General features: G+C 44.3%; 1 protein-coding gene across 2 annotated transcripts in view; it reads left to right on the top strand.

The window, feature by feature from the left end:
* The window catches only part of Fras1 (Fraser extracellular matrix complex subunit 1), a 411,526-nt gene that overhangs the window by 213,028 nt on the left and 186,469 nt on the right, over positions 1-12,029 (top strand). For both annotated transcript variants that reach the window (XM_039091669.2, NM_001415086.1), the window contains 3 exon segments: positions 2,420-2,560; positions 4,994-5,134; positions 6,736-6,912. In XM_039091669.2, coding sequence (XP_038947597.1) covers positions 2,420-2,560; positions 4,994-5,134; positions 6,736-6,912 — 459 coding nt within the window.

Here is a 12,029-nt window from a genome sequence, read left to right as displayed (position 1 = left end):
CAAATGCTATTCCTTAAGGATTCCTTTAGATCTGTGTTAAAATGTGTGATTATTATTATTATTATTATTATTATTATTATTACTATTATTCAATTCTTAATTTGACCAAATTTCTGCAGGTCTTTATGTGTAGGAAATTTTATTTAGCCTCTAGAAAGTATTTACCTGTTGCGATAATTACCTTAGAATTAGGGGAGTCACGAGTTTTATGGGGATGAGGAACGAAGTGTGCTTTTCAGCTTCTGTTCTGGTTTTGGGTAAGTTGGGAGTGATTTTCTTATTTTTCTGATACTGTGGTTATTATTGCTTTGGCCCGTTCTTGATTTACCTTGTTCATCTGGATCTAGGCACATCGACAGTCTATATGGGCGGATGCCCTAGTGCCTTCTGTTTTAAATTCTTGAAATGTGTTTAGGGTGCGCGTGTTGTAAGGGAGCTGACTGCCGGAATTTCGATAGTTCTTCATTCCTAGATTCTCCTTGGGCTGAAGAAGGGCTGTGTCTGTAGAGAGGGGGCAGTGAGCCCATGCTGGGCAGCTGCTCAAAACAGCCTCTCCTCTTCCTGTTCCCTCGGCTCCAGAGACCCTTTCTGGGCCAGTCTGTGCACCTATGCTTTGGAGCGCACACCCCGATTTGCATCTGTGTATTCTTCCACCCACCATTTAAATTTCCCTTTAAAGAACTTCTCTGGGTTGCTTGCAGCCTCCAGCCCTTTTCATTATTGCTCTCTCCGTCCCTTCCGCTCACAGCCACAGGCCTTTAAAGGAGCATTTATCATCATAGGCTGTCCCTGGAGCCCACTGGAATGTGTGGCACAGGCCACCCAGAGCCCAATTTCCAGTGTAGTGGAACCTTTTAAGAGCTTATTTGTCCTCTATGTTAATGACAGTCCCTTGCGGCCTCTGCCTCCCTGCATGTCTCAGCCACCATGTTCCCCTCTATGTTTTCTGCCATTGGACCTTTTCTTTCTGGTCACCTCTTTTCTATTCCATTCTGACTCTTTTTCCGTTTCCTTGTTCCCTTGTCCTGTCTTATCCTGCATGTTGTTCTTAAATAAATTAACTCATGTCTAGTTTTAAAAGCTAGCTTTATGCATTGATCGATGAGTTGTTCCCTTGAGTACTAGACCCACAAATCAGGCTGGATCGTCTACATCCCACAGTGGGCTCCTAATTCCTGCCACATACTACGTCCTTGCATTCTTTGATGGCTAAACGGTATCCCTTGTCCCAAAAGCAGACTCTTGAGATTCATCTGAGATATTTTATCTCTCGCATCCCTCCAGTCTGTCGACTCTTAAAGAACCTTGATGCAACCCCTAACTATCTTTCCTCAAGGGGTTGGGTCTTCCAAGTAGACTCTGATTCTTCCCTTTCACCCTTTCAAGATGTTTTTCAAACTGAAACCAGAGGGGTCTTCCGGTTCTCTAAGTGTGTCTGTGTTCCTACTGTGCTTAAAACTGCAGGGCCTCTCAGAACCTGCCACAGGGTAAGGCTAAGGGGGCCCAGTTGTAGTTGGGTTTCAGGCAACTCTCAAGTAGCCAGGCCTTCTAAAGGGTGAGAACTTAAATATTAGTGTAGTGGCTATAGGCTCCCACTATCTAGACCCGCTCACTGCTCTTACGTGGTGGAACTGGTGCTTCTGGACACCACGTCATTCCGTGACCTGAGCCCTTCCAGTTTAAAGGGAGTTTCCCTCAGCCCTAGCTGATCTGACTAAATTTCTATGACAAAATTAATTGATGAATAATGTATTCCTAGGTTCTTTCCATACCTATCCTCCTCCTGGTCTCATACTCTTTGTAAATGGTATGTTCGTTATTTTTATTTATTTATTCTCCTTATATTAATAAGCCACCTGGGACAATAGGCCATACAAGTCTGTACCGGTGTTTTGAGGCTGGATGAATGAGTAAATTCGTGTTTACATCTTGGAAGGCTGTAAAGAATTCAGTTTCAGTATGTTTTTTACCAAGCGTGGTCCGAGTGTAATTCTGAATTCCTGAAGTGTTGCTTTAAGTAGGGAAATGTGAGTGTTTACTCCTGCAGGATCGATTTGCTAGTCATTAAAAGCCCAAACTTAACTGGAAGTTGGTATTTATTTTTATTCGCCGAGTCTGGAGGCTCTGCCTTTGGAGCCATTTCAGTCTTGAATCCCATGTTGGATTAGATGCACTGGTGAGTGTGCCTCGAGTATTTACTGTACTCTGTTCAGTGACTAGGTCTTCCATTATCCTTCCACCATGGAAAGAAGAGCACGGAGTCCCTTACACTTCAGAATCAAGGACACAGAACTCTTGTAAGCAGCCAGTGAAGGAAACCAGGAAATACTGGTGCCGACTCGAGACATCAGGAAGAGAGAGATCACTCCTGTCTTGCTCACTGTCACCTTCCTCTGATGGCTTTTTTCTTCCCCATTAGCTTGTGACCAATCCTGTAAGAGCTGTGGCCCCAGTAGTCCCAGATGTCTTACCTGTGCTGAGAAGACAGTGTTATATGATGGGACGTGCATTTCTGAATGCCCTCGTGGCTACTATGCTGATGCCACTGGAAGATGCAAAGGTAGGAGATGAGACATCATCACCATCACTACCACCACCATCATCAGAAGTATTTAGTGCGTGTTTGGCAGCATCTGGAGCTACCTCCTCTGTGATTGGGGTGCTCAGGGAACAGGCTACTTTAAAGGGACAGCTTTTTCATAAAAGAAACTATGCATTTGGTATGGGAGAAGGATGTGTGGAAATGGGACATATAGACAGATTCCATAGGATGGGTAAGTCCACAGAAGCCTTAGGCCTATTAGTACCCCAAAAGTCATTTGCTCTGATTGAAATATCAAGAAGATCTTTAAGATGCAGCCCTCATGTGTTTGTAAACCAGAGTTAACCTACCTATGTCTGTGATGACAAAATCATTCCTTCCCTGGCATTTATAAACTCACACCAGCAATGACAGAGCATGTCAAAAATTAAGGAAAACCACATTTTCAGCAACTAATGCTTAAGCCTGTTTCCAATAAATGCAATTTTTCATTAATTTATTTGTTCACTTTGCATCCCAATATCACCTCTTTCCTCTCAGTCCCTAAGGCACACAACTCTTCTCCTGTTTCTACTCTTCCTTTCCTCTGAGAAGGGAGAGCCCCTCCCCCCCATATCACCCTACCATGGCACATCCTCTCCCACTGAGACCAGACAAGGTGGCCCAGTTAGGGGAATGAGATACATAGACAGGCAACAGATTCAGGGACAGCCCCTCAGCTCTAGTTGTAGGGGAACCAGCTAGACCAATTTGCACATCTGCTACATATGTGTGGGGTTTTAGATCCAGGCTATGCTTACTCTTTGATTGGTGGTTCAGTCTCTGGGAATTCCCAGAGTTTAGTTGACTCTCTTGGCCTTCCTGTGGAGTCTCTGTCCTCTTTGAGTCCCTCAATCCTTTCCCAACTCTTTCACAAGACTCCACGAGCTCCATTTAACATTGGCTGTGGGTCTCTGCCTATGTTTCCATCTGCTGCTGGATGGAGCCTCTCAGAGGACAGTTATGCTAGGATCCTGTCTGCAAGCATAACAGAGTGTCATTTATAGTGTCAGGTGCTTGCCCATGGAAGGTCTGAATTTGGGGAAACCATTGGTTGGCCATTCCCTCCTTCTCTGCTCTGTCTTTGTCCTTACACATCTTGTAGGCAGGACATATTTTGGGTTGAAGGTTTTGTAGGTGGGTTGCTGTCCTTATCCCTCCCCTGGAAGTCCTGCCTGGCTATAGGAAATGGCCCCCTCAGACTCCATATCCCTCAATAAATGTATTTCTATGTGGGATTTGTATAGCGATTCTTTTGGATTGATAAAGTCCAACTCATAAATCATTGTGAGTTGAGACTCTATCAACCTCAACTTCTGTCTTTGGCTTAGGCATGCACGGATGTGTCTGTCCCACATAACGTGGTTGCCCCTGCTCTCTGACACTTACGCAGGTTCTTACTTCTGCCTCAGGATCTTTTAGGAAGGACATTGGAGCTCATCCACTTGCTTTTTCTTATCAGACTCCTTTCATTTGCCTTCATCTTTATGCACCCAAATTCACCCCTTTCCCTCAGTCCCCAAGGTTCTTTTCCCATCCCCCACTCCCCTGCCTGGCTCCTGATCACTGTCCTCCACAACATTCTGCCTGTGCCTCATTGCTTTCCTGAGAGGTACTAAAGGCACAGCCTAGGCTATGCTTTTAGGGTCAAGTTAACACAGGGTAAAGCGGGGAAGGGGGTTGGGAGAGGGTCCCTAACAGCACACACACACACACACACACACACACACACACACGCACACACACACACAAACACACACGTTGTGTAATGTCATATTACTAGTTAGACTCCTTTTTACAGTAGTGTACTTCTTAGAAGCATAGAATGTCAAAGTCAGAAGTGTGTTTAGTCACCATCTAGCTCACACTCTGGACCTGAACCAAGCTAGACTTGGTTAAGAGGAAGCAAGTTGGAATGGCAGTCCCTGAAGTCTCCACTTTCCCTATTGGTCAGGCAGAGAGACTTAGATTCTCACAAATTATATCCCAGCCTTGTTCTGAATGAGTGCTGTGATCGTGTGTGTGTGTGTGTGTGTGTGTGTGTGTGTGTGTGTGTGTGTGTGTGTGTGTGTGTGTAGTCAGAAGTCAGCCACGGCTTTTCAGGAGCTATCAACCTTGATTTTTGAGAGAAAGTCACTAGCCTGGATATCTGCTTACCACTTTGGGTAGGCTAGCTCGTGAGTCCCAGGACTGCCATAGGACAGAAAAGTGCCATTGTCTACAGAGCACTTGATGCAAATGGAGATAGCTGGTGAACAGGTAAAAGCTGTGTGGGTGACAGGGGAAGTTCTGACAATGTGGCCCTCTGCCAACATGTCTCCTCTTTCGTGTGGTCTGACACCTGAGAGGCTAACCAGCTTGGAAGTGTCTCAGTGGTGCCTGCAGCTTGTTGTGCTTCTCTCTCCTCCTCAGTTTGTCACGTGTCCTGTGCCAGCTGCTCTGGGCCAGCAGCTGCTCACTGTACGGCCTGCGTCCATCCCCAGGTTCTTCGTCAAGGCCACTGTCTGCCAAGCTGTGGAGGAGGCTTCTACCCTGACCATGGGATCTGTGGAGGTATGGTGGTGCCACTGTCTTCCATCATGGTTAAGAACAAGGGCCTTGGCTTTCCCATGCATGCTTGGCTTTCCAGAAGTACAGCCTTTCCTCTCTTCTATTTTAAATGGCTACAAACACATTACGGCCTGTGCCATCTCTACCTGTTTTCTTCTGGTTCCACAACCCAAAACCCAACCACTTGTTGACCAAAATTATAAAGAAGAAATTCCATTAACTTTTCTGAAATGAAGTTCAACCTGCTCCATGTACATGATATATGTGGATATTGTATTAAATCCTTAGCGAATCTGAGATCAGTATACATGCAGACAGGAGTAGGCTCTATGCAAATGCCAGGCCAATTTATGAGAAAGACACCAACATCTACAGTATTTGATATGTGTGGAGATCTCAGAATCCACTCCCCATGTAGCAGTATATGTTTTTTCTTTCCCCTTAATAGTTTTATGAAGGAATGATACTCTGAAAATTACATGTGCACACACACACACACACACACACACACACACACACACACACACAATTTGTCAAGCCCGCTCAAATGTTCATGAGTTTTCTTGCCATCCTTGCAGGGAATGCTATTTCCTTTAACATGCATTGATTTTTATCCGCCCTTTCTGCACTTTCCTGGGATTGCTAATGTTTATAGACTTCATTTGCTTTTCCCTGAAGAACTTTTGTTAATGATACTGCGAGCAGACTGAGAATCACTAGCAATGCCTCCGGCTGAGTGAAATAGAAAATCTTAAATTGCTGTTTGCCGAGAGGCTCTGGGCTCCTTGGGAGGGCAGCACCATTTGAGCTTTTTGAACACAGAACATTGGGGGTGAGCCTTTAATTAAGTGAAACAAATTTATATTTATCTATACCTTAGAAAAGTGAAAATAGCAGAAAGAAAAATTACAACAAACAAACTTCATTAAGTATTTGAAAGAAAGCATTTAAGAGCGTCCTTTAAAGAATCAGCGAGTTAATATTATCAACATTTGGGCACAAGGAGGCTTGCATACAGTATTTGGCTTTGATTTTTAACACTCACCAGGGAAAACAAAACCCTACTATAGACTGGGAAGTTTGTTCACTCTCAAAGGAGGCAGCTTCCTTGTTTAGAAAGGCAGCCTTTTCCCCAATAAATCCTAGAAAGACTCTGTTGCCTGGACCTTTCCACAGCGGATGATGGATGAACAAAATGGTCAGTAACACAACGACCAGTTTTGCACGAGGTAGAGTAACGGCCTTCGTACAAATGCTTCTAAAAATCTTCAATAAAAACCGAGGGCATGATGTTAAATGGTCATTCAGTGAATGTGCTTCTCCAGAGAGCCAAGCAAATATTGTCCAGTTTGCTGGGTTTTATTGTGATGCTGCCTGACAGCCTTTCTAGGAGCTGAGAGATGAGACATTTTACCATCTCCACTTCCCCCTCTTAGCATTAACTTCAGCTCTGTGCTTTGTAGGGGACACTGGGCAAATCCTCTTCTGAATGACTGTGTACCTACTGAACGTTCTAAGTGGTTCTGGCTCCACAGGGAACGTCCGTTGGTTGATACACTTACTTGGTCTTTGAGTTGCTAGCTGCATGCTATTTTACTTTGCAGCCTGCCATGGCTCCTGCCACACGTGTGTGGGTCCCGAGCCCACTCATTGTACCCAGTGTAAGAAGCCAGAGGCAGGACTCCAGGTGGAGCAGCACTCAGGGGAAAATGTCCCCTATGGCAAGTGTGTTTCTCAGTGTGGAGCCCACTTTTACTTGGAGAGCACTGGACTATGTGAAGGTAAGGTTGGTTGGCAGGTACGTACTTACCTTTTAAAGTTCCTGTGAGGTGGAATTACAGCCAGGGAGGCCTAGAGAGACCTTTAACTTCCTGTGAACAGGTTTCCTCGATTTTTTTTAAGTATGTATGTATGTATGTATGTATGTATGTATGTATGTATGTATGTATTTTTGGTAAATCAGGAAGCCAGCATGCAAAAGAGTGACTTCACTGATTTCCTTTGTCCTATGAATCATGGATGATCTTCAAAAGCCTGAAGTCCTGGTCTCAGAAGATCTAGCCAGAGACTATTTCAGAGACCTGTGTAGGTAGCGAAGGAAGACTCTGCTCTTATTAATTAATTAATTAATTAATTTTTCTAATTGGTATTTGGATAAGAGTTGTATCCTTCAGGGCAAAACCCGGGTGGTAACCAAGACTTTGAAGTTATTCATGTTATCAGTATGCCATATTATTGTGTTGAGGGTCGATGGCACACTAAATGGTTCAGCTCAGCAGCCAGGCCACCATCAAGAGCCTGAAGATGAAGGCTTGGCTTCCATACGTTTGGGGTCTTTTCCTGTCCTGAAAGAAGCTGATATGTTTATAGAGAAATTGGTTTAGGCTACTGAAAATGATAATGTATTAACACTGTCTTGTCCTTGCTCTTGTAAAAGATGGTCCTGTGTTAGGAAAAATAGCGAAATGACTCTCACCGAAACACCAGACCTCCCACCATCTGCTGTAACACTCTGAGTCTTTTGTCTTTCCATGGCTTTGAGGGTTTCTGTGTGTGAGGGAACTGTAAGCGCGTTGCAGGTCTGACCTTGTTCCTTATTAACTGACAATGGTTTCAACTTCGCATCTGAATGTAGACTTGATGAAGATTGTAGGATGCAAGTAAGGGTCAAAATTTCTGACACTGTACAGCACAGTTAGATATGTGTGGACAACAGTTACCCAGAGCCTTGTCCACTCTGAGCTCTGCATTCGGAACATTAGAATTGTAATTGTCTTCTTCACAGGCAATGAATCAGGATGGTAGAAGCTTGAAAATATAAAGTTCCTAGAAAATTTTGAAGTTCCCTTGCTTAATTGGTATAAACAGTGGTCCATGTACTCAGGTATTTGGGTACATTATAGGGGTGAGCCCTTGCTTCGAGGAAGGTACAGAGTTTAGGGGTTTACATGGGTACAGAGACTTCACTGTTCTTCAGAGGTCTTGACTTCTACCCAAATGTCTGTGTGTGTGTGTGTGTGTGTGTGTGTGTGTGTGTGTGTGTGTATTTGATATATATATATATATATATATATATATATATATATATATATATATATAACAATCATGCATTGCACAGTCTTTGTGGTCTCAAATCCATTAATCTGTTTCCACAACCACTAATGGAATATCAGAATTATTTCTGATACTCTGAGTCCTGATGCCATCCTAGAGTATTTGTGACATAGCCTTTCCCCTGTGGCTTGGCTCCTTCTGGATACTCTGACAGAGAATGATGCGTCTACTTTCTTACGGTTTGGGTTGAGGGACACTCCCTACTCTCTTGTTAAACTTCTACTTGAACCTGTTCAGTGATTTTGGGTTTACCAGACAGACTCCTGCTGAGTGGCACTACTCCTGAGGACATCTGAACAAACATCTACTTTGCTGAGATGAGGAACTGATGGCAAAGTAAAGATGTCTACAAGGTTCAAGTTGTTGATCCAATGCATCTTATTTGCATTGGATGGGAGTCTGGGTGAAAAGTTAGGAATTGCTCAACAGCAGCTTCATCACCAAAAGCAGCCCCACCCCTCCCCCAGCATGGGTGATGACTAGAACCCTGGAGTTCATTGCATTCCTTGTAGGCAACTTGACAAGTTGGAGAGACCTGTCTTTTCTAGGCAGTTTACTAGTCTTCTCTGTCCATGCAGCTCAGGATTCCTACTCCTCCTCCGGGCAGCTCATCAGCAGTTCTTACTGCCATCTTGGAGAGGGAGGGTCCTCTTTCAATTTCAGGGACTTCCTGAAGCTTCTGAGTGTTCACTTCCTGAGGCTTAAGGGGCTTCCCTTTAGAACAACTTGAGTTTTAATGGGATTCCTGGCAGGATGGGATGTTTCACCTCCTTTTACAGCATTCTGGGTCACAGATCATGCCTAGCTTCCCTCTAAGAAGGAACATATTCACGCAGGGGAAATTGCTACACAAAAGCTTCCTCAAGGTCCCTGCACTTTTAGCAAGTTCCTGTCACCCTAAGAAACATTAAGTACAATGCATACCCTGGCTTGATGGGAAAGTACAGAGAGAAAACAAAAGGAAACAATAGAAAGAGGAAGCATGTATTCCTTCTTTCTTCTTCCTCTTTCTCCTGTCTCTTACCGTTTTCCTCTTTCTCCCTCCCTCCCTTTTCTTTCCCTCCCCATCCTATGGACGTGTTCTATGATGTGTTAGAATCCGAGAAACTGGTCTGGGTGGTTCCAAACATATAGTTGGGGACCTTGGGCCCTGGGGTCTGAGTGGAAACTACAAAAGGAACAGAGCTCAGTGAACATTGGTCTTCCCAAACACAGATGTGCTGTGGGGTTCTTGTCTTTCCTGGAGGTTATACACACACTGGAAAAGCCCCAGTCCTCCCTGCCAAGGGACTCTGGTTTTTTCCCATGGGACCTATGATCCAAGGAGAAAGTAGATCAGAAAAAAATCATCTTTCTACTCGGTGCACAATTATTATTGCCTCATAGTCTCAGGCCTTATTATTGAAAATAAAAGAATTTTGAAGGAGTTCAAAAGACTGAAACAAAGCGATCAAGGTTTTCAAGAGTTAAAATTGTAAGCAAACCGAAAATTTAAAGTAAGTGGTATTATTTGGTGGAGGGAAAATAATACTTGCATCATGAGAAATTACTTATGTTGATCACTACATCCTAACACCAGCCTGTGGGGACGGGTGGGATAGCTGTGTGCTAGGAGAAGAAACCAAGGCGCACAGAAACTCAGGCTGTGACTTACCCCAGGTCACACAGGCAGCGTGGAGTGTGGTTGGGTGGAACCTAAGGCTGGGGACTCCAGGCCACTCATGGTCTCTAAGAGATACATCTCTCACTAGATGTGCGCAACTACCAGGCCCCTTTCTACACAGAGCCAGAGAAGCCCAGCACATTAATGTAGTCAGCTGGTGTTTCTTCAGTGTGAAAAGGCATCCTTGGAAAAGAGAAGGGTCCAAGAACCCCTGTTATATAGGCAACCTTTAGAAAAGATTAGAGCCTGATCCCTCCGGGATGGCTTAATTGTGGTCAGATATAGAAAGACCGCCATGACCTCTTGAGTCCCTGGCACCCCATGATTGTATGCTCATTAACATAATATTATTAGGTATCCCACACACGTCTGCTCACATTATGAGCAAATCCCTGTGCAATCTCCACCAGGTAGGCCGCTGTACTCAATTTGCACGTGATGAGAATGTGGCAGAAAGAGGTTAATTGAGTTGCCCAGCATTCCGCTGGGAAGCTGAGCGCGGCTCCCCGTTGTCTCCAGCGTTACCTGAGTACCAAGTGAGCTGACTGATGTGTTTCCCATCATTCATGCTGCATCTTCGCCAACCTCTTTCTGCCCACAATCTGTTCCATTTTCATCACTGCTGAAGTGGTGTTTATAAAAGCAGGTGTGGGCACCCCGTGAGATTGGATGGTTCTCTTCTTCCCACGGCTTCCCAGGTAGAGCACCCTCCATCACAAGTGCTTGCCTAGAAAGGAGAAACAGCTGGTTTCTGGAACTCTCGTCTTCCTTTCTTGGAGACTGCAGCATGGAGTGATTGCAATATTTATTAATGCAGTTAACCAAAGAGAGAAGCAGAGGCATCACACAAAGAAGGGATTTGCACAAAGAAGGCTTCTGGTGTGTTAGGAGTCAATACAAAACTTTGTTATGTGACAAATCAGGAAGAAGTTACCTTCTACAAGATGACGCAACTGGGCTCAAGACCCTTAACGAAAATCCTAGTCTTGTTTCTGACCTAGAAGATTGTGTGTGTGTGTGTGTGTGTGTGTGTGTGTGTGTGTGTAAAATTAACCAACCTCATCTCAGAAGCACTCTTTCCTTATTCATCCCTTATACAACTGTTGACTGAATACCTCTTTTGGGTGTTGCACAATTCTAGACACCAGAGATGCCCTCACAAATTAGTCAAATCAAACTTCATGTGCTTGCACAAAACATATTTTTGTGGGAGACCTTGAGTGAAAGAACGAATGAATGAGTTAATGACAATAGCATCAAATTCCGTCATATACTTTTGGTTGGTGATCCATGCTATGAATTTCATGGCAAAGCAATTATTGAGAAATGGGCTAAGGCGACTGGAGCAGAAGGGTTCTGAAGGGGCGCAGATAACAATCTCTATGTGTTTGTCCTGTGTTTGGGGGCCTATGCTCAACAGAGATGGACCTTTCTTAAGAGAGGACTTTAAATTGGACTTCTTTGCCCTGCAGTCTCAGTGCTCCCAAGTTTAGCTAAGAACGGTTGGTGAAAAGAGTCTGTTGGTAACTGTGAACGATGTTTTAGAAGCATTTGTAGTTCATCTGAGAGGACGTGGGGTCTTGGGAGGAACAGATAACAGTCGAGCAGTTCTGTTCCATGGGTTCTGAGAGAAGATGTAGTTTCTCAGAAATAAGGCCTTTCTTCCATCTATGCATCTCTTGGTCTCTGCGCTGCAGGGCAGTTTAAAGCTAGGTCATCTAGGTAAGGAAGGAGCTCCACCATTAAACAGCCTTACCCATAGTGAGGACTGGCTGTGACCATGGCCCCAGGGATTAGATTAGCCATGGAATTGCTCCCATTCTATAGCAGATTAACAACGCACTTTCCCCATTAACACGTGGTTCAGTAGAAGGATCAAGGTCGGCACCATTTTGAAGAAATTACAGATCTTATTTTTTTTTCTTTTTTCTTTTTTTTTTTTTTGGAGCTGGGGACCGAACCCAGGGCCTTGTGCTTGCTAGGCAAGCGCTCTAACACTGAGCTAAATCCCCAACCCCCAGATTTTATTTTTACACATGATCTTCATTTCCATGTTTTCTAACTTGCCTTGGATGAGACACTTTTGCTGGGACCTTAAGTTCTGAGGGCCCCATGGCCATG

The sequence above is a fragment of the Rattus norvegicus genome, chromosome 14 (genome assembly GCF_036323735.1).
Source record: "Rattus norvegicus strain BN/NHsdMcwi chromosome 14, GRCr8, whole genome shotgun sequence".
NCBI lineage: Eukaryota > Metazoa > Chordata > Mammalia > Rodentia > Muridae > Rattus > Rattus norvegicus.
The sequence above is the reverse complement of the archived record's forward strand: the minus strand, read 5'-3'. Positions and strand labels throughout refer to the sequence as shown.